Here is a 22,600-nt window from a genome sequence, read left to right on the forward strand (position 1 = left end):
GGCTCACTGCTGAGCAGGGAGCCCAATGTGGGGCTCAATCTCAGGACCCCAGGATCGTGACCTGAAACGAAGACGGGGCTTAACTGACTGAACCACCCAGGTCTCCCTGAAATGATAATAATCTTTTAGAAGAAGGAATTGCAGTGAAATTTTTAGAAGGTACAGGGAAAGAAGTTTTAGGTTCTGAGTATTAAATGGTTTCACATACAAAAGCAGAGGAAGGTTCAGGTAGAAGCACCAAGCAGCAAATCCACCCATCAGTCGTGGGTAATTTACATCAAAGCCTAATAAGTAAATCCGAATGAGCCATGGTGATGACCTATAGAAGGAAATACTGCCCTTTACTGGGGCTGGACTATTTAATTCAAAGGGAATTATCTCATTAATTCCCTCATGATCCTGGTGGAACTTTGCTAATGGGACACTCCTGGGGTTTAACTTAATCCCACTCCTATTTTCTATAATCTTAGCTTGACTATCTCAAAAAGTATTCACTTAAGGTGATCACATTTCATTTCATACAGTGAATATTTGAGCACCTACTGTATGTCATGTACTTCTTCAGGGAAATACTGATAAATAGAAGGTATAACTCCTGTCTTTAAATTCTTCACTATAATATAAGAGAGAAAACAGACATGTATACAAATAAAATAGAGTGAGTGCTAAGTGCAGATGTGCTGAGAGTAATGTAGTCATCTTACCCTGGGAGATTATGAAAGCAATGTAGAAATCCTCTCTGGACGGGGCTGTTAAGATTTAGAATTGATCAAGTGAAAATTTTCAGGTAAACACATTCTAAGAAGGGAGTACTCCGTAAGCAGAATCATGGGGGCCTGTTCAGGGGAAAAAAGAAAAAGGCATAATTTGAGTAATATAGTAGTTTTGTTCTTATGGTGGTGGGAAGGAGAAAGTGACAGCTAGTTTGGAAAGCCATTTTTTCCTAACCTTTCTCCAGCTGCAAATAAGAACATTTTAATTTTCTAACCTTTTTTTGAGGTCTTGATGAGTTCCCTGATGAAGCCAAAAGACCAAAAAAAAAAAAAAAAATTAAAATTTCTAGAATTTTCTTGGGGCCCCTGGGTGGCTCAGTGGGTTAAGCCTCTGCCTTCAGCTCAGGTCATTATCTCAGGGTTCTGGGATTGAGCCCCACATCCGGCTCTCTGCCCAGCGGGGAGGCTGCTTCCCCCTCACTCTCTGCCTGCCTCTCTGCCTACTTGTGATCTCTCTCTATGTGTCAAATAAATAAAATCTTAAAAATTCTAGAATTTTCTTTATTAGGATTAGACATGAAATTTCTTTTCTTTTAGGTTTTATTTATTTATTTGACAGAGAGAGACAGCAAGAGAGGGAACACAGGCAGAGAGAGTGGGAGAGGGAGAAGCAGGCTTTCTGCTGAGCAGGGAGCCCCCTGTGGGGCTCGATCCCAAGATCCTGGGATCATGACCTGAGCTGAAGGCGGATACCTAATGACTGAGCCTCTGAGGCACCTGTGTTTTCTAGGGGAGTCCTGAATGGGTCCTGAATAGTTCCTGTGACACCATTTATCTTCCAGTGAAAGATATGTAAGCATTTACTGCAGCATTTTCCCATCATTGTCCTAAATTAAACTTTACTATAAAGTGAACATCATTCAAAGTAGCTGCCTTCTTTCTCTTCAGCCTTCCTGTTTATTATGAAAAGGTTCTCCGTTTCTTCTCCAAGTCGTCTTTTGAAAGCGTAAATATTTCACATTGCAGGAAATCCATGGTGCTCACTATTTTCAACCCTGAGGGAGCAGGAAAGCCTGTTTCAAGATACACATGTTCACAGTGCCTCAGTTTAGCTAGATAGTAATTCCTTTACTGTCTTTCCCTTCTTGTATCCACTCCTCCCTCTGCCCCTAAGAACTTCCAGGTTTTCTCTATTATTACCATACCACCATCCACGGATGAAAGAGAGTGCCTCAGTTTTCTGTAACTCTGCCTCAGTTAGAGCTGTCATTCTCCCCACCCGCCATCATTCCCTGTGCCAAGTTCCCTTGGCCTCTTTCTTTAGGCTTAAGATCTGCCCTCATTTACATGTAATCATTTAGACTTTTTGTGCCAGTAACTTAAACATCAGATCTTCAGTCAGGGTTGATCTTTGAAATTATTAGAGCTAATGATGAGAGTAGTAGCAACAAGTGCTACCACGCAGAGTACTTAACACATATGAGACACTGTTCTAAGCACTTTACCTCTGTTAACTTATTTCATCCTCACCACAGCTTTTTGAGAGAGCTACCACTTTATCCCCACTTCACAGGTAAAGAAGCGAAAACATGGAGAGTTAAGCAGTCTGCCTGAGCTCACACAGCGTGGTATCTGGTAGAGGAGGACCACATTCTGTTTCAGACCCCGAGCTAGCAAGGCAGTTTTCCCACAAGAACTGAGCCTTACTCATCCTGCATCCTTGATTCAAAGTATAGAAAGCAGGTGTTCCATCCATGTTGGAATTGGTGCAAAGTGCCAGGCCATCAAGTTAGCACAAAGGATTGTGTCATTTTGGTTTAAAAAAAAAAAAAAAAAAAAAAACAAGGCAAAGAATGAATCAGAACTCTGAGAGTATAGTATATTGGAAATATCTGGGCCTGTTTTGAGTCCTCACAGAACATTTAAAAATAAAAACATTTAGCCTTTTCTCTCTGGCTTCTGAAATAGTTTTTATTAACTAGCAGTTGGGCTCTGACACTGAATAATGGCCCTCTTTCAGAAACAAAAGTGGATTGACATTTGTCCTTTTTTCCTTTTTCAATTAAGCCTGTGCTGCCAGAGTTGCTGGTCTTTGATGTTGCGGGATTACATTTGTGACCATGATTAAAAGGGTGATAATAAAACCATTATAGTGCTCTAATTTTAAAGTTAGTTCAAATAAAACAAAATTAGGTATGGCCCCTATTTCACGACAGTGCACTTTCTAAATATTAAAGAGCACATACTTGGCATAGACAGGACCAACAGTCATGCATTGACTTTCTCAGGCATCCCCTTGCAGAAGTAACAAACATCAGACCTGCCTCACTCCAGGGGCTGAGTTTTTAGCATCCCTGAAAATGTGACTATTCTCTGTGTGACTGTTAATTTTCATCTTTTGTAAAAATGGTAATAAAATGGGAAGAAACTGGAACAGGAGGCAAGAACTAACTGTGATCTTAAGTCCCTCGCCATTGCTTGCTCACAGCATGTCCTGTTAGGCCTGACTTTGCTGACCCATACCTCCGTTTCATCACATGCTCTCTTCAGGGTTTAAACCAGAGTCTCTGAGGTTTTAACTTTCAGATTGCATGTTTTCCTTTGAATGAATGCATGTTCTGTTTGGAGATTTTACTTTATTAGAAGTGATAGTAATAGCTCTAACATACTACATATTTAACGTGTGCTAAACATGTTGTCCGTGTTATTGCATTTTAATGCTGGCATAACTTTAAAGATATTTTAATTACCATTTTCAGATGAGGAAGCTGAGGTATAGTAGTTGTATAATCTCTTAAGGTCACCGAGCTGTTTACTTTTTTCTTCCTTCTCTCAAAACTTACCATATTTTGTCTCAAGTTCCTTGTGTACTTCTCGTACCATCTGCCACATATACAAATACTTATTCTGTGACTTACGTTGGCTGCTTCATGAGTATTCATCTCATCTCCTTCAGCTATTTGAGGATAGAGATTGTGTCTTATATTTCTTTATATTCCTCATAGGGGTTTGGAACTTTGTCAAATTTCAAACTTGAAAGTTAAAAAATAAATAAATGAGTAGCTTCTCTTCCCCCCTCAATCTTTCTAAGTTCATGCTGTGATTACTGGTGATTCTCCCCAGCCTCATATTCCTGAAGATCCTGATCTTGATTTGATGTTTACAATATTATTTTCTTTCTTTCACTTTTCTCCCTAGGTTGGTATCTTATGAATTTACTTATTTTTAAAGAATAAAAATAACTTAATTTTTCTCAATATTAAGATAATACATATTTCTGTAGAATATTCAAACATTACAGAAAAGTAATTTTTTCCAAAATGAAATCTATAGGAATCTAATCCCCCAGAGATAATCACAGATAACATTTTGATGAATGGCCTTCCAGACATTCTTCTAGAAGAATGTATGTGTGCATATATGCATATAAATAAATGTACACTCATAATTTTGTATGCTGGAATCAAATGTGCTATGTTTTTTACTTTAGATTACATTATGAAATCTTCCCATATTAATACAGGTAGATGCCTGTAGCATTCCGTGACCCTGATTAACGTTTTCCATCCAGTCAGCTAATAGCAAAAATTTAGGTTGCTTCAAGGGTTTTACTATTAAAAACGATGATGTACTGAACATCCTTATACAGCCGTACGTCATTTTACTGTGCTTTTGGTTTATTGCAGTTTGAAGTTAATGGATTTTTTCCAAATTGGAGGTTTGTAGCAACCTTCATCGAGCCAGTCTCCAGTGCTATTTTGCCAATAGCCTTTGTTTCCTTCATGCCTCATGGGTTGCATTTTGGTAATTCTTGCAGTATTTCACACTTTTTCATCACTATTATATTTCTTCTGGCAATCTGTGACCTGTGATGTTTGATGTTACTACAGTAGTTGTTTTGGGGTGCCACGAAACACGCCCACAGGAGACGTTGACTGAATCAGTAAATGTTGCGTGCGTTCTGACTGCTCCACTGCTCTCCTGATGGCCGTTCGCCCATCTCTCACCCTCCCCTCAGCCTGCCCCATTCCAGGCCACAGAACAATATAGACATCAGGTCAGTTAATAACCCTACAGTGGCCTCTAAGTGCTCAAGTGAAAGAAAGAGTTGCACGTCTCCTCACTTTAAATCCAAAGCTGGAAATGATTAAGCTTAGTGAGGAAGGCACATCAAAAGTCAAAAGAGGCCAAAAGCTTGGCCTCTTGCGCCAACCGTTAGCCAAGTGGCGGAGGCAAAGGAAGAGATTTTGAAGGAAATGACAAGCGCTACTCCGGGGAACACACGAATGATAAAGAAAGAAAACTGTCTTCTTTGCTGATCTGGAGAAAGCGTGTGTGGTCTGGATGGAAGATCAAACCTGGCACAACACTCCCTGAAGCCGAAGCCGAGCCCAGAGCAAGACCCTGACTCCCTTCCACTCTCTGAAGCTGAGAGAGGGGAGGGGCTGCAGCAGGAACGTCTGAAGGTAGCCGAGGTGGTTCACGAGGTTTAAGGAAAGACGCCGTCTCCATAACACAGAAGCGTGAGGGGCAGCAGCAGGTGTAGAAGCTGCAGCGAGTTCTCCAGAAGCTCCAGCTGAGATGGTCCATGAAGGCGGCTCCACTCAACATGATTTTCAGTGTCCATGTAAGAAAGAGCCTCCTATCCGAGGAAGACACTGTGGAGGACTTTGGTAGCTAGTGAGGAGAAGTCAGTGCCTGGCTTCCAAGCTGCGAAACACGGGCTGACTCTCTTGTGAGAGGCTAATGCAGCTGGAGCCTCGGAGCAGAAGCCACTGCCCATTCTGCAAACCCTCAGGCCCTGAAGCACGATGCTGCGTCTACCCGATCTGCGCTCTGTAAATGGAACAGCAAAGCCTGAACGACAGCACCTCTGTTCACAATGAGACTACCTGAATATTTCAAGCCGGCTGTTGAGACCTGCTACTCAGAAAAAAAGAGATGCCTTTCAGAGTACCACTGCTCACTGGCAGTGTACCCGGCTGTCCGAGAGCCCTGATGGCATGGAGATGTACGAGATTAATGTTGTTTTCATGTTTGCTAACACAACATCCATTCTGCAGTCTGTGAACCAAGGAGTCGTTTTGACTTTCAGGCCTTATTATTTAAGAAAGACATTTGAAAGGCTAGAGCTGCCATAGATAGTGTGTCCTCTGATGAGTCTGGGCAAAGTAAACTGGAAACCTTCTGGAAAGGGTTCACCATTCTAGATAACATCAAGGACTTTCCTGATTCATGGGAGAGGTCAAAAGAGCAATGTTAACAGAGTGTGGAAGAGGTTGATTCCAATCTTCATGGAGGACTTGGAGGGGTTCAATGGAGGAAGTAGCTGCACATGGGGTGGGAACAGCAAGAGAATGAGAATTAGACGTGGAGTCTGAAGATGGGACTGAATCGCTAGAAACTAGTGCTAAAACTTGAAGCAATGAGGACTTGCTTCTTGTGGATGAGCAAGAGTGATGGTGTCTAGAGTTTGGAAACTGCTCCTGGATGCTGGGAAGACTGTTGATGACAAAGCATTCAGAATGTTCCACACACTCAGTTGATAAAGCAGCAGCAGGGCGTGAGAAGACGACTCCAATCTTGAAAGAAGTTCTGCTGTGGGTAGAATGCTACCCAACACCATCACCTGCTACAGAGAAACCCTTCATGAAAGGGAGAGTCCATTGACATGGCAAAAGTTGTGTCATCTTATTTTAGGGAACTGCCACAGCCCCCCAGCCTTCAGTGTCCACCACCCCGATCAGTCAGCAGCCATCAACATGGAGGGAAGACCCTCCACCAGCAAAAAGAGGACTCGCTGAAGCTCAGATGATGGTTAGCATTTTTTACCAGTAAAGTATTTTTAAGCTGAGATAAGTAAATTTGTTTAGACGTAATGTTATTGCACACTTCATAGACTGTAGTGTAAATACAATTTTTTTTGTGCACTGGAAAACCAAAAAATTCATTTTACTCTCTTTAGTGTGATATTCTCTTTATTGTGGTGGTCTGGAACCAAACCAGCAATATCTTTGCCATATGCCCTTAACATAAGTTTTAGGTAAAGAGAAAATTTCTTTTGCCTACACCGTGTATCTGAAAGAAGGCAATATCAGTTAGTAAAGCAGCACAGCAGGTGTCTCCAGCCACAGTGTTATCATGTAACAGCAAAAACATGTGAGAATCCAAGAATACAACATGAATTATGTGAATTCTTCCTTCATAGGTGATGAACTACGAGTTGTTCAGAAAAACAGATTCCTCTTAAACATTAAAATGAAGAGCTTGGGGGAACCTGGCTTGCACAGTCAGAAGAGCATGCAACTCTTGACATCAGGGTCATGGGTTTGAGCCCCACATTGGGTATAGAGATTACTAAAAAAAAATAAATGAAATTTGGAGTGCCTGGCTGGCTCTGTCATTGGAGCATGACACTTGACCTCAGGGTCATGAGTTTAAACTCCTACACTGGGCATAAAGTGTACTTAAAAAAAGAAAAAATTAAAATAAAATGGGGGCACCTCATTAGCTCATTTGGAAGAGCATGCAACTCTTGAACTCAGGGTCATGAGTTTAAGCCCCAAACTGGGTGTAGAGAGTACTTAAAAAATAAAATAAAATGAAAGGCTTGAGCATTGTAAAACTTCATTTCATTCTGTTAAAATCTCAAATTTTTTGCTTAAGAGAATTGTTAAATTTCTCTGTTTGCTCTGGCTTAGTGGTAAAGTGCTTTGCAGAGTTTAAAGAGGATACTCTATTGTAACATAATACATGAAACATAACTTACTAGGAAAAGTAATTTTCTTATTTTTTAAGACTTTTTCTTTTTAAGATTTTATTTATTTATTTGAGAGAGATCACAAGTAAGCAGAGAGGCAGGCAGAGAGAGGGGGGAAAGCAAGCTCCCTGCCAAGCAGAGAGCCTGATGCGGGGCTCGATCCCAGGATCCTGGGATCACAACCCGAGCCGAAGGCAGAGGCTTTAACCCACTGAGCCACCCAGATGCCCCTTTTAAAAAGATGTTTATTTATTTATTTGACAGAGAGAGAGCACAAGTAGGCAGAGCGGCCGGCAGGCAGAAGGAGAGGGAGAAGCAGGTACTCCACTGAACAGGGAGCCTGATGTGGGACTCAATCCCAGGACCCTGGGATCATGACCCAAGCCGAAGGCTGTTGCTTAATCGACTGAGCCACCCAGGTGCCCCCAAAAGTAATTTTCTAATAAGAAAATATAAACCGTTGCTCTCCAAACGTGCATCCAATATTCCAAATATGCCTCAAACACCAGTGATGTGTTAAGTAATGTCCTGGATACCAGAGCTCAAGGTCTAGCAGGAGATAGATTAAAATAATTAGTAAAACATGCTTCACACTAGTTGCAACCTAAGACGAGAGACCAGGAAAAGAAAATGCTTTTCTTTGGCTACCAGGGTGGCTCAGTCATTTAAGTGTTTGCCTTCAGCTCAGGTCATGATCCCAGAGTCCAGTCCAGGGATCTAGGCTGGATCTAGTCAGGCTTCCTGCTCAGCGCCACCTCCCACCCCGGCTCATACTCCCTCTCTCTCACACACACTCTCTCTCTCTCAAATAAATCTTTTTTTAAAAAAATGCTTTCCTTTGTGTGGTTCAGTAGATTAAGCTTCTGCCTTCGGCTCAGGTAATGATCTCAGGGTCCTGGAATGGAGACCCACATCGGGCTCTCTGCTCAGCACAGAGCCTGCTTCCCCCTCCCTCTCTGCCTGCTTCTCTGCCTACTTGTGATCTCTCTCTTTCTGTCAAATAAATAAAGTATTTAAAATTTTTTAAAAAGAAAATAAATTAAAAATGCTTTACTTTGAATATTTGCAAACATCAGTATTACTCCACTTCTTATGCCTTAGGTTTTGTTTTGCTTACATTTCATTGGGCTTCTTAAGGATTGAATCGGTTCATTCATCACTTAGGAGGTTTTCAGCCATTATTTTCTCTCCAGTTTCTCTGCCCTTTATGCACTTGAAGTTTATACTTACAGAGCATGTGCTGACCTATCTCTTCTGTCTTCCCTCTCTCTTTCTGTGCACTTCTGTGTGGATAATGCCTTCAGACTAGTCTTATTCCTTCTGATTAGTCTTTTAATTTGGTAATTTGCTTTTCAGTTGTTTCATGTGTTCTTAAACTCTGTTCATGACGCTTGTAAGAAGCTAAAAGGCTTTTTTTCAAAGTGGGTTTTGTCATTTTACACTCCCACTAACTATATACAAGAATTCTAGTTGTTCCACAATTGCCAGCATTTTGTGTTGTCCATCTTTTGAATTATAGTCTTCTTAAGGATGTGTCAGGTTATCTTGTGGTGGCTTCAGTTTACATTTCCCTGGGGACCAGTGGTGCTAGGCATTTTTTCATGTGCTATTGACCATTCATAGGTCTTCCTCTGTGACATGTCTGTTCTATTTCTCTGCCCATTTAAAAAATTAGGTGTCATTTTATTATTGAGTTAGAGGTTTTTATATATTCCAGATATGGGTCCTTTGTCAGCTGTATATGTTGCATATACTTTCTCCCAAACTAGACCTTACAGACTTTTTTTTAAAGATTTTATTTATTTATTTGACCCCAGAGATCACAAGCAGGCAGAGAGGCAGGCAGAGAGAGAGGGGGAAGCAAGCTCCCTGTTGAGCAGAGAGCCCAATGCGGGGCTCAATCCCAGGACCCTGGGATCATGACCTGAGCTGAAGGCAGAGGTTTAACCCACTGAGCCACCCAGGCACCCCCAGACTTATTTTTTTTAATGATGTCTTAGAAATCTTCTATTTTGATACACCCATTGGGTTTTAAATTTCAGTTATTGTAACTTTTTCTTTCTAGACATGTTGGTTCTTAACCTTTTATGTATCTAAACAAAATAAACAAAGTTGTCTTGCAGTTTCATCTGTCTTACAATTTATATCTGGTCATTCTAGGATCTGAAGTCTTTGTGGATTTGCTTCTGCTGGTTCTTGCTCATGGGTCCTTGTTTTCATGGGTGTGTTTGGCTTTGTTTCTGTTTTACTTATAATCTGATTGGTTGTTGTTTTATTTTTTTAACTTTAAGTCATCTTTTATTCAATCTGATTGTTTCTATTAGAGAATTGTGGAGATAATTTGAACTTTGAATGGAGGTACCATCCTCCAGAGATGATTTATTTTCTTCTGCCACATGTCTAAGGGCAATACAAATCTGATTTTTTTTTTAAATGATGTTAGAAATACAGAGAAGTTAGAAAAACAATATGGAAATTTTAATGGGATGCCTGGGTGGATCAGTCAGTTGAGCATCTGTCTGACTCTTGGCTTCGGCTCAGGTCACAATCTCAGGGTCGTGAGATCGAGCCCCGCATCAGGCTCAGCATGGAGTCAGCTTGGGCTTCTCCTTCTCGCTCTGCCCCTCCCCCCACGTGGGCACACACACTCTCTGTCCCCCTCTCTCAAATAAATGAATAGATAAAATCTTTTTTAAAGATTCTCATAGACCCTTCCAGCTTCCCTTAATGTCAACATCTTATGTATCTATAGTACACTACAGGAGATTAACACCAGACTGAGACTGACTGGGATGTTGCCAGTTTTCCCACCAGTGTTTATTTTCTGCCGCAGGATCCAGTTGAAGATCCCCTATCGCATTTAGTTGTCATGATGTTTTGTTGTTTTGTTTTGTCTCCTTCAATCTCTGACAAATCCTGTCTGTTTTTGTTTTTCTTGAACTCGTTACATTTGGAGCGTACTGACCAACTACTTTGTAAAAAAGTCCCTCAGCTTACATTATCTAATGTTTTGTCACGATTAGATTGAGGTACAGTTTTTGTTTTGTTTTGTTTTTGTTTTAAGATTCTATTTATTTACTTGACAGAGAGAAATCACAAGTAGACGGAGAGGCAGGCAGAGAGAGAGAGAGGGAAGCAGGCTCCCTGCTGAGCAGAGAGCCCGATGCGGGACTCGATCCCAGGACCCTGAGATCATGACCTGAGCTGAAGGCAGCAGCTTAACTCACTGAGCCACCCAGGCGCCCAAGGTACAGTTTTATAGCAGTAGCACAGATGTGTAGTTATGCCTTTCTCAGGGCACCCTGTTGAGGACGTGTGGTGTTATTCTTTTTACTGGTGATACTAACTTTTATCTCTTATTTAAGGTATTGTCTGCTTGGCTTCCCCTCTGTGAGGTTACTATTTTTCCCTTCATAATTAATAAATCTTATGGAGAGACGCTTTGAGACTGTGCAAATACCCCATTTCTCATCAAACTTTTGCCCAATCATTATAACATTCATCCTAGTTCCTGCCTGCAGTGCTTATTACTGTGACGCTCGCTTATTGGTGATTTTCTGTTGTCATCATTCCTTCTACATTTATTGATTGGGATTCTTCTGTAAGAGAGAGCTGCCCTTCCCCCTCACGTTTATTTTGTTCATTTATTTATCGGTATGAACTCATGAATATTTCTCTTATTCTTTGTGCTGTCATCCATAACTGTTGTTTTATTGACCACATGGTCTTAGTCTTAGCCATTGGGAGCGCCTTCAATTTAGCACCTATGCCTGTTCAGTAGGTCTCCATCATTTTATGAGCACTTCCTTTCTTTCCGGCATCACAAGATAATCCAAGCTCATCTTGTGTTTTTCCTGCCCCAACCCTGGAGTCAGCCATTTCTCCAAGGAGCCTTGGTTCATTTAGTAGAGAATGGCATTTAGAAACCAAATCTGAACAGTAGTTGTTCCCCTGGGATGTTGTTACTTTGGGGCCCTCTCAGAAGACAGATTTAGGACATAAGGAAAATATACTAACACTGGGATACTTGCCTAATAATGATTTTCATTAACAAACATCCATAATTATTTCTCAACTTGTCCATTTGTATACATACTAGTAAGTTCATACTGCTATCTCTGATTCCAGTCTAGCAGCACAGAATTCATTCTATTCTTCTTTCCTTATTTGTGTCTTATTTTTCTGCAAGAGAAGAACCTTGTTCTCATTATATGTGATATATTTACTTATATGTTCAATTCTGTTAAACATAGAGTGGGGTCAGAATCTCTTATCCGTCTCTGTGAGAAACAAATTTATTAACTACAGTACAATGTCCGTGTATATTCTTTTTCTCTTAAATGTTACAGTGTAGTCAAAAGACTATTTTCCAGTTATTTTGTTTAGTTATTTTCTCCATGTCCTTCCTTGTGTTTCCTTATTCATTTGTGGTGTAGTTAGGTTTATTTCTTACTGCTTGTATTCCATTGGGTGGTTGTAATAATTTGCATACGTGAAACATTAACATAGATCTGTCACTGTATTTGTCAGCTCCTTGATGCTTCCAAGAAGTCTTTTCTGGTTTACGCAGTATTTTTAGTCATTTTCAGTAGGAGGGTCAGTCCCCATAAGCCATATAACTAGATATGAAGCCTTTCTTTGTTTTTTTTTTTTTTTTGTTGTTTTTTTTTTTTTTTTTTTTTTAAAGATTTTATTTATTTATTTGACAGAGAGAAATCACAAGTAGATGGAGAGGCAGGCAGAGAGAGAGAGAGAGACGGAAGCAGGCTCCCTGCTGAGCAGAGAGCCCGATGCGGGACTCGATCTCAGGACCCTGAGATCATGACCTGAGCCGAAGGCAGCGGCTTAACGCACTGAGCCACCCAGGCGCCCGAAGCCTTTCTTTGTAAAAGTAGTAGTGAAAGTCTTATTGTCTTCAAACATTAAGGAGAATATAAATACATGACAAACCTCACTTCTGAGTGTTATTTTTGAAAACCTTTGGGAGGAATTGGCATATGGAAGCCTAGTGAGAACAAAAAGGCGAATTTAATTTTTTACATTGATTTATGATCATCTAGTAGATGGCTATCACTATTTTACTATAAATAATCAAGAGAGCAAAATAAAGGTTTGTCATGTAATATGTTGTCAGTAGGCTCATGGCACCCATTAATGAATTTGAAAATTTTTCACAATAAAACCTGGAAGATAAGAAAATACAGGTCTCTGGATAATTGGATTTTTCAGTTAAGCAAAGGCTAATAATAATCCCATTTTGTTTTATATTGGTGTAGATTTTATTTTCTTTTTTTTTTTTTTAAGATTTTATTTATTTATTTGACAGAGAGCAATCACAGTAGATAGAGAGGCAGGCCGAGAGAGAGGGGGAAGCAGGCTCCCTGCTGAGCAGAATCTGATACGGGGCTCGATCCCAGGACCCTGAGATCATGACCTGAGCTGAAGGGTTAAGCCACTGCGCCACCCAGGTGCCCCTAGATTTTCTTTTCTAAAGCATATTCATCTCCTTTTCTGACACAGTAAGGTTGTTGACTGCATTTCTATTCAAGTGCTACTTACCCACCAGTGACATGTATTTATTATAATTGTGAAATATGGGAAGATCCCAAATGCCTAACCATAAGGAATCATAAAGAAATCCTAGAATAGCTCTGCTCAGTAGAGGGAAAGTAATGTGTCCTAGATGGTACTCTAACCAAATCAGGCATATCAGGGAGAAGGAACACAGAGTCATTCTGTTTTGCCAACTTGAGGCTTAATTAATAATAACCCAAGCACTCTGATTATAAAAAGGAGTTCATTCCAGATAGTTCAAGGGTATATAAGTATTGGGCTTTTCATCACTCTTTAACAGAACTAGAGTAGTTTCTCAAATGTCTCATTTTCTTTATCATCCAATCTAATCAGTGAAAGTAAAAAAGACAATGTTTTTGAAATAAGAATGTTAGAAATAGGGGTGCCTGGGTGGCTCAGTCGTTAGGCATCTGCCTTTGGCTCAGGTCCTGGGATCGAGCCCCATGTAGGGCTCTCTGCTCAGCGGGAAGCTCACTTCTCCCTCTCAACTCTCCCTGCTTGTGTTCCCACTCTTGCTGTCTCTCTCTTTCTGTCAAATAAATAAATAAAATCTAAAAAAAAAAAAAATGAATGTTAGAAATTAGTATCTAAAGATTAAAATGTTTCATATTACCCAGTGGTGGCAAGGTATTGAGAAGCCAGCGTATTTGTATTCTGTTGGTGGGGATAGAAACTGGTGCAATGTTTTCGGGGTGTAGTTTGGCAATACCTATCAATGTAAATATTCATAACCTTTTTTTTTAAGATTTTATTTATTTATTTGACAGACAGAGATCACAAGTAGGCAGAGAGAGAGAGAGGGAAGCAGGCTTCCTGCGGAGCAGGGAGCCCGATGCAGGGCTCGATCCCAGGACCCTGAGATCATGACCCGAGCCGAAGGCAGCAGCCCAAACCACTAAGCCACCCAGGCGCCCGCATAACCTTTTTTTTTTTTTAAGATTTTATTTATTTGGGGCGCCTGGGTGGCTCAGTGGGTTAAGCCACTGCCTTCGGCTCAGGTCATGATCTCGGGGTCCTGGGATCAAGTCCCGCATGGGGCTCTCTGCTCAGCAGGGGGCCTGCTTCCCTTCATCTCTGCCTGCCTCTCTGCCTGCTTGTGATCTCTCTCTGTCAAATAAATAAATAAAATCTTTAAAAAAAAAAGATTTTATTTATTTATTTGACAGAACAAGAGAGGGAACAGAAGCAGGGGGAATGGAAGAGGGAGAAGTAGACTTCCCGCTGAGCAGGGAGCCTGATACGAGGCTCGAGCCCCAGTTCCTGGGCTCAGAACGTGAGCCAAAGTAGACACTTAACTCTGCTTAACGATTGCCACGCAGGCACCCCAATATGCTTACCTTTTACCTAACAATGCCACTTTTAGGAATTTATTCACTTACAAGATATTCTCCCACAAGCACAAAGATGGTTAAGCAAGGATGTTTTCTGCAGCAGTGTTTGTAATAGCAAAGAATTGGAGCACTCTAAATGTTCATAAGCAGGGATTAGTTAAATTATGTTATATTCACATAACTAAACAGTTGTTAAAAAGGATAAGGTAGATCTATATATTGGCTTGGAAAGATGTAAAATACATGTATGTTTGTGGGGCGCCTGGGTGTCTCAGTGGGTTAAAGCCTCTGCCTTCGGCTCAGGTCATGGTCTCAGGGTCCTGGGATGGAGCCCCACATCGGGCTCTCTGCTCAGTGGGAAGCCTGCTTCCTCCTCTCTCTCTGCCTGCCTCTCTGCCTACTTGTGATCTCTCTCTGTGTCAAATGAATAGATAAAATCTTTAAAAAAAAAAATACACGTGTGTTTATTTGTTTGTTTGTTTATTTTTAAAGTAAACTCCATGCCCACCCAGCATGGAGCCCAATGCAGGGCTTGAACTCACAACCCTGAGATCAAGGCCTGGGCTGAGATCAAGAGTTGGATTCTGAACTGACTAAGCCACCCACGTGCCCTATATGTATTTTTAAAGGCAAAACTTTTGTAACGTTTTAGATATGAATAGACAATTTCTAGGACTCACATGAAATATCTGTAATAGGAATGATATTAAAGATCTCACTGGAGAGTGGCAGTGATGACTAAGGATAAATGGGGACTATAACTTATCTCAGTCCTTTCAATTTCAATTAAATTCTCTAATTATTTTTATTCTGAACATTTGTTACTCTTATTATGGAAAAAAATTTTGATTTCAAAAAGCAAAGAACAAATACCTGAACTAAAACTATACCATCTTATATTTGCCTGTGATTACAGATGTCATACTTTGCCACATTTTTGCCATAGCTGTTACTGGCTGCATCATCAGGCACAGTAGCCAGAATCATCATTCTGAGAAGGTGACTGTGTAAGTCCCTGCCATTTTCCACTTTAAGACTGAATTGGGCAGGGCGCCTGGTTGGCTCAATTGGTTAAGCATCTGACTCATGATTACTCATGATTTTGGCTCAGGTCTTGATCTCATTGGTCATGGGACTGAGCCCTGTACCAGGCTCAACGCTCAGTGGGTAGTGTGCTTGAGATTCTCTCCCTCTGCCCATGTGTGTGTGCTCCTTCTCTCTCAAATAAATAAATAAATCTTTTTAAGGGGGGGTGGAGAAAGAGAACTAAATTGTCCCAGTATTACCCCCCTACCACGATCACCAAAAAATGTCTTAGGGCCATGACTGCTACCCCAAAACTAGAAGTAGGAAAATTTGTATCTGCAGGAGGGGTATGGCTTCTGAATATTGCTGGCTGTTGGATAGCTTTGAAAGGCCACCGGGAGAGCAGAGCTAAAGGATGTGGCTGCCAAATATTTCAGTGTTTTTCCATATTTTTTAGCTTGACCCACCACCTCCATGATATTGGCCAAATCACTTGACAGGCTGCCCTCAGTGGAAACCCAAGAAGTGAACTGTGCACACATGATGTTCTCAGTAGCACCTTGTTTAAAATAAAAACAAAAAAGCAGAAAAACCACCGATTCTTGGGTCTTTTGCCATTTCCCACAATTCTCGTAAATTTGTATGCATTGTACTATTTCTTTCCTTCCTTTTTTCCCCTAAACTTAGTGATTCAACTCAATCTCACAAGGTCCTGAATTGGAAATAGGGAAAGGAGCATTCCTCTAGACCTGCCCTTTTTGTAATAGTATGGAAAAGAGGAGTAGGTCTATAATCTGGCCAAGTGTTACTCAAGTTAAACAACTCCCTTAACTTCTGTACACACATATATATGGTAGGATAGGAACTCTAATCCTGATCATCTCACTCAACTTTTTTCCTTTCCATTGTTCTATCCCTCCTCTCAGGAGCTGAGCAAGTCCCTTTAGAGAGATCACTTTTGTCCTGGCTAACTCTGCTACTTGAGGAACTTCAAAGATGGTCTGAAGTTCGTTATAGAGCTAGGACTGGCTTTGCAGGCTTCCTCATCCTTTGATCAGAAAGCATCTAGAACATTAAAGTTATGTATAAACTTAGATTATTACTTAATTTTTATGCAGAAATAGCTTTTAATCATTCTGTTCGTTCTAACGATCTGAGCCAAGGTCATCTCTGAAGAAGAAAATAATTTACATTAGCTCTTGCATGTGGGAGTGGGTTTAGCACTCTGAGTGATGCATCCCCTCCAGCGCCGTAACAGGCAAATGACTGGCCGCGTGGCTGGAGGTAGCTGTATGCATGGGAGAGCGCAGCACTGCGAAGCCAAAGACCAAGGCATTGCCACTTTTTCTCAGCCTCTCCTTCCTTGTCTGCAAAAGGAGGCCAGCTACTCCTGTGTCTTAGGCCTTTTAGAGATTCAAATAAGAGATGTAGGTTAAAAGCCTTTGTGAATAGTCCATCCCTGAGCACATCTGAGGAGTTAACATTTAAAGGAGACCCATTGGAGCTTAGCGGTTAAGAGCTCTGACTCCAGAGTCAGGCTACCCATAGGAAGAGACCATTTTTACTTCTAGGAAGATCATTTTGAGAGGAGACTAGTGTCCAAGAACATCTCTAATACAGCTTGGGCAACCTGACTGCCGATCCGGTGCGTCTCAGGGCCTTGGTTGTTTCACCATCCCTGTCAAGCTGGTGATATTCAGAATAAGGTCACCCACCTGAATTACCCAGTGCTTTTTGTAAATCTAAACCTATTTGAAACCTTGATTGTCAGTTGAATTCAGTATAGGCAATCAAATTACAGCGTTTATTAGAAGGAATTTTCCTTATGAGCCCTAAGTTCTATTAAAAGAAATTTCCAGAGTCTTAAATTAAATTTCTTAGCATTTAAGAAGGAGAAAACAAAGAAAATAAAGCCTTGCTGACTTGGACTGGTCAAACTGCTAAAGGTTTGGTTAATAGTGGGACAAAGAAAAAGGAAAAACTCTTTTCAAGATACAAAAAGGCAGTACAAGCCTGCCTCAGAGATATTGCCAGTTTGGTTCCAGGCCACCACAAAGAAGCTAATACACATTAAAGTGAGTAAAACGAATTTTTTGGTTTTCCAGTGCACCTAAAAGTTGTGTTTGTCATTTCCTTCATAATCTCTTCTTTTGCATCCGTCACTTGGGTAACGGTTGGCGCAAGAGGCCAAGCTTTTGGCCTCTTTTGGCTTTTGATGTGCCTTCCTCACTAAGCTTAATTATTTCTAGCTTTGGATTTAAAGCAATGAGATGTGCAACTCTTAATTTTACTTGAGCACTTAGAGGCCACTGTAGGGTTATTAACTGGCCTGATGTCAACATTGTTGTGTCTCAGGGAATGGGGAGGTCCGAGGAGAGGGTGAGAGATGGGGGAATGGCCGTCAGGAGAGCAGTGGGGCAGTCGGAACGCACCCAGCGTTATTGAGCAAGTCCCTGTCTCCAGTGGACGTGTTTCGTGGGACCCCAAAACAACTACCGCAGTAACATCAAAGATCACAGGTCACAGATTGCCAGAAGAAATATAATAGTGATGAAAAGTTTGAAATACGGCAAGAATTACCAAAATGCAACACATGAGGCATGAGGGAAGCAAAGGCTGTTGGCAAAATAGCACGAGCAGACTCGCTCAATGAAGGTTGCCACAAACCTCCCAATTTGGAAAAAACACAATCTCTACAAAGTACAGTAAAGTGAAGTGCAGCCAAACAGGGTATGTCTGTATTGAAGTCCTAATTTGGAGACAAGACAACCCAAAGTTTACCATTCTGATGCCATCGTTTACTGAAAAGTTGGCAGGTTCTTTCATTTCCCTGAGCCTGTTTCCTCATTAGTAAATTGAGCATGACAGGCACTACTTTGGTTATGACAATTGAGATAATGCATTTAAAGCATTTAGCACAATTCTTGGCACATAGTAAGTACTCTGTACATACCACTTACGTTATTTTAGGCAAGGATGACTAACATTGTGTTTCTAAGTGATTAAGAAAACTAAAAAAGCTGGTGGTGTCTGTAATTAAATTTAGAATAAGGAAGAAGAGGTGGTTTGGTTTTATTTTGTTGTGTATGTGTAACTGTTTAAAAATTAGAACTGTAGGCTGAGATTCTTACACGGCCATCTAGTTCAGGGGAGCAACATTTGTTGAATCTGCAGGACCAAGACAAAGATGGACCGTTGCTTATACAGCACTTGAAGATAAAAACAACTGTTGAGGTGCACCTGGTGGCTCAGTCACTTGAGTGTCTGACTCTTGATTTTAACTTGAGTCGCAATCGCAGGGTCATGGGATTGAGCCCTGCGCGGCATCCGTGCTTGCCAGGGAGTCTGCTTGGTGGGAATCCTCTCCCTCTGTCACTCCCTCCGACCTTCCTGCTCTCTCTAAAGTAAATAAATACATCTTAAAAAAAAAAAAAAAAAAAAAGCTGGGGAAAGAAACTATCAAACATGTATCTGTTAATGTGAGAGCCTCACTAAACAGCTAGCCTACCATAGCAGCATTATTACCGTCTCACCTCCTAACCACTTCAGCACACAGTGATCTCTCCCAGGAACTCATAAAGCTTACTGACCCTTTTTTGGCCTCAAAAAAAAGCACTGAGGCAGTTAATTTGACCTGTCCTGTGGCTCTTGTCTCTACTGGGCAGTGTTCAGGGCCAGTGCATACTGGGAAGCTGGGCTGGGACTCCTGGAGAAGGACTAGAGCTCCGATCTTAGCAAGGAAGCATTCTTTCAGAATACTCTCCTGCACATTCAGGAGAGGGTGCCGATACACTAAATGTCTTTGGTGTTTTGCTGTGTTGCAGCCTTAGAGAATAAATGGATCAGGGTGGGAAATCAGTGCCTGAGCCAACAGTCCCCAAGAATGTAAAGTTGCATGAGATGTCCTTGAGGACCGAATGGCAAAAATCTTAACAGACACCGGGATGCGTGGCTGGCTCAGTTGGTGCAACATGCAACTATTGATGCCAGGGTTGTGAATTTGAGCTCCATGCTGGGTGTAGAGATTACTTTAAAATAAAATCTTTAAAAGAAACATTCTTAACTGGGCTTGGTTGGTTAAGCTTCTGCCTTCAGCTCAGGTCATGGTCCTGGGGTCCTGGGGTCCTGGGATCAGGTCCCACATTGGGCTCCCTGTTGAGTGGGGAGTCTGCTTCTCCCTCTCCCGCTGCCCTTCTCCCATGCTCGTGCTCTCTTTCACGTTCTCTCTCTGTCTCTCAAATAATAAAAATCTTTAAAAAATAAAAATAAAAAATCTTAACAAACATGACAGGGAGCTTCAAATAGTGCCCATGTTGAATGGAAATGAGCAATGGAGACAGAGATGACTTACTTGGGCCCTGCTGAGGAAATAAAGAGAAAATAAAGGAACGAGAGAATATAGATAAAGACATTTCTAGGAGAGAAATAAAGGAGTTTCTGAAGGACTAGGTTTCTCTCTTACTCTTTCATGTAAAACACTGAGACTTTCTCTGGGTTTAGTAGATGCTCGCGCAGCTTCTGCTATGTGCAGAGTAGTCATGACGGTATTGAACATTTGAGAGCTTACTATTCCTAGGCCTGTTAACTCTGACTAGCAAAGCAGTCTTTACCAAGACTGACTCGTCCGCAGTGGAAGTAGGGGGGTTGGTCTTGTTTGAGCACTGAAGAACACATGGACCGGGGGTGGGAAGCCAGCATCTCATCCTATGCTCCTCACAGAGTAGGAAGTTGCAGAGAGACACTTGGGAAACGAAAGGCAGGAAAATGTTAACAGACTCCCTTTGCACTGAATCCACTGAAGCCTCCGAGTCGCCCCCTGAAAGTCTCCTCTGCTTGCAGGCATCAGAAGTTGAGAGACAACTCTCCATGCAAGTCCATGCCCTCAGAGAAGACTTCCGGGAGAAAAACTCCTCCACCAACCAGCACATCATCAGGCTTGAAAGCCTTCAGGCTGAGGTGAGCCGCCCTGCGGGGCCGCGCTTACAGAGGCAGCACTTTTCTCAGTGGAGGCGCCGCAGTAGGTCTTTTGGATAAGGAGTTCCCTGAAGTGGGAAGACAAAACCCTGCTGTATCTAAAATCTCTGAAGAGAGATGTCTCAGTGAGAAAATCAAGGGGGAAAATTTGATTCATGATGCACTGGGTCTGGAAGAGTAAGGCTGCTCAGAGATACTGATGAGTGCGTGGAAACCATGGATGACCTACTTTTACTGAGTATGTGGATCCGTCCAAGAACGTTTTTGCCGACCCTAAACAGACAATGGGAAAGAGAATTTCCCCTTGCTCCATGCTATTTAGGTCCAGTTCAGCCCACCTTAATGGGACCTGTGATATTCTCATGTACAAAATGAGGGTAACAGACGTAGCTACTCCATAGGGCTGTTGTGTTTGATGAGTTAATACAGAGAAAGCACTCCGTGTGGAGGGTGTGAACCAGAGCATGGCAGGGTCTCTGACCCTCAGTGGGCCAGAGGAAAAGAAAAAGTAGCACTTAGTGGACAACCCTGTGAGAACCCAGCTGTGGGAGGTGAGAAGAGGGGAGTCCTATCACTGGCCCAAAGTGGGGGGCTCTTCGCTTCCCCCTCAGTATTCCATTTAATCTGATCCTGACAGCCCCTAAGCCGATTGTCCAGACAGCAACCCTTAGGCTAAGTTCCACTTAAAGGCACAGGCTAGGGCCAGATACCTCTGGTCAGACCCAGAGAACCCCAGATGGCTGCTTCCCTGCTTTGGAAATGACCTGAAGATGTTTTTCCTAAAGTCTGTCAATATCTTCTCTTTTCTCCTGCCTGTCATTCCCTTCCTTTCTCCCTTCCCTTGGAAATACTACTGGTATTGAGCAGCAGGTTCTTGAAGTAAGTAGTTGATTCTGGTGGGGTTTGGCATGCCTGTCTGTGACCACTCTCGTGTGCATGACTTGCCATTAAACTGCCTTTGCCAAACTCTGACTCCTTCGAGTTGCCTGTTTCCCTCTCCCCTCTGCTTACTATTTTAAGACCCTTGTGACTCAGGGTCATTCCCGGGAATGTTAATTGGCAGATTTGATCACAAGTTTCAGGGTATATAGTCTGGGGTGATGGAGTGTCGATGCCTTGCTTCATCTGGCAACACTGCTGCTTTACAAAACCAACGTAAGACGTTGGTCAAGCACGTTACTTCATGTAGCTCTGACTTCTAAGTTTTTTTAAGGGGCCAAGATTATCTGTCAGAACTATTAAATCATTAGTTCACTGAGTGGAACTTGAGAAACAAAGCTTATCCACGGAAGGAAAATGTAAAGGTCAGAGGGTATTTAAATGAAAATCAACTAGAGTAAGAATTCCTTCACACGGGAAACATGCTTCAGTGTGGGGAATAGTGGCCCCATTCACAGAAAAGACCTATTCCTTTTTGTCCCTCACCCAGGTGCACACTTGAGACAGTATTTCTTTGTTTGGCCAGATACCTGATCTCTCTGCACAAAGACCACATACTTCCATTTCCCCAGGACAGCATCCTATCTGATTGATCAGTGGCCGGGGAAGATCTGGGCTCTCTGAACAGAATTCTGGTGTGGACAGCAAGAACAGACAAAAAGCAGAGGGAAAGGTGGATTTCAGAGAACCTCAGACACATTATACATTCATTTTAAAATCTCCCCAGGAAAGCGCCGATGTTTGGTCGCCTTAATGGATTGTTCTCCAAGCCAAACTGGGGAGAGTGGAGAACATCTTAACCATGTTGGGAGCAAGAAGCTGGTTGAGAGATAAGTTCAGCAGGGAAATGATAGATGGGAGGAGCCAGTGGGACCTGCATGCAGGTCTTGGGAAGGTTTCAGTGGCCCCTTAGCGGTGCAGTGTTGTTGGGGTGAAGCATCGCTGGCCCATGGAGTGCTGGCATAGCTCCTGAGCCTACAGACCTTGAGGCCAGGAGATTTGGCACCTCTTTACATTTTGCCTTTGTTTTCTCACTGACATTGAAAAGACTAGACAGGCCTTCCTAAAAGAAGATTTATATCTCTTGAGACTGGCTAGATATGCAACGTACAAACACACCGGCCTGTTTAATAAAAGGAGTGAAATTCCTCCTATTCACAAATGACTTGCTCAGGCAAAAAGACACTGACTAAAATCATTTACTTACTTATGTCCATGTCCTGTTGCTTCCAGGACACAGGCTGAGGCAGGCACTACTTTGTTTCTGTACCCTGCTACTCCCC

At 41.9% G+C, this 22,600-nt stretch overlaps 1 protein-coding gene across 5 annotated transcripts in view; it reads left to right on the forward strand.

The window, feature by feature from the left end:
• The window catches only part of BICDL1 (BICD family like cargo adaptor 1), a 100,801-nt gene that overhangs the window by 53,765 nt on the left and 24,436 nt on the right, over positions 1-22,600 (forward strand). For all 5 annotated transcript variants that reach the window (XR_009405897.1, XM_059408557.1, XM_059408559.1 and 2 more), the window contains exon 3: positions 20,244-20,360. Coding sequence is in view for 4 of the 5 variants with exons in the window: in XM_059408557.1 (XP_059264540.1) it covers positions 20,244-20,360 (117 nt within the window). In the remaining variant the exon portion in view is untranslated. The remainder of the gene's footprint in view (positions 1-20,243; positions 20,361-22,600) is intronic.

This window comes from Mustela nigripes, chromosome 8, assembly GCF_022355385.1.
Source record: "Mustela nigripes isolate SB6536 chromosome 8, MUSNIG.SB6536, whole genome shotgun sequence".
Lineage (NCBI taxonomy): Eukaryota > Metazoa > Chordata > Mammalia > Carnivora > Mustelidae > Mustela > Mustela nigripes.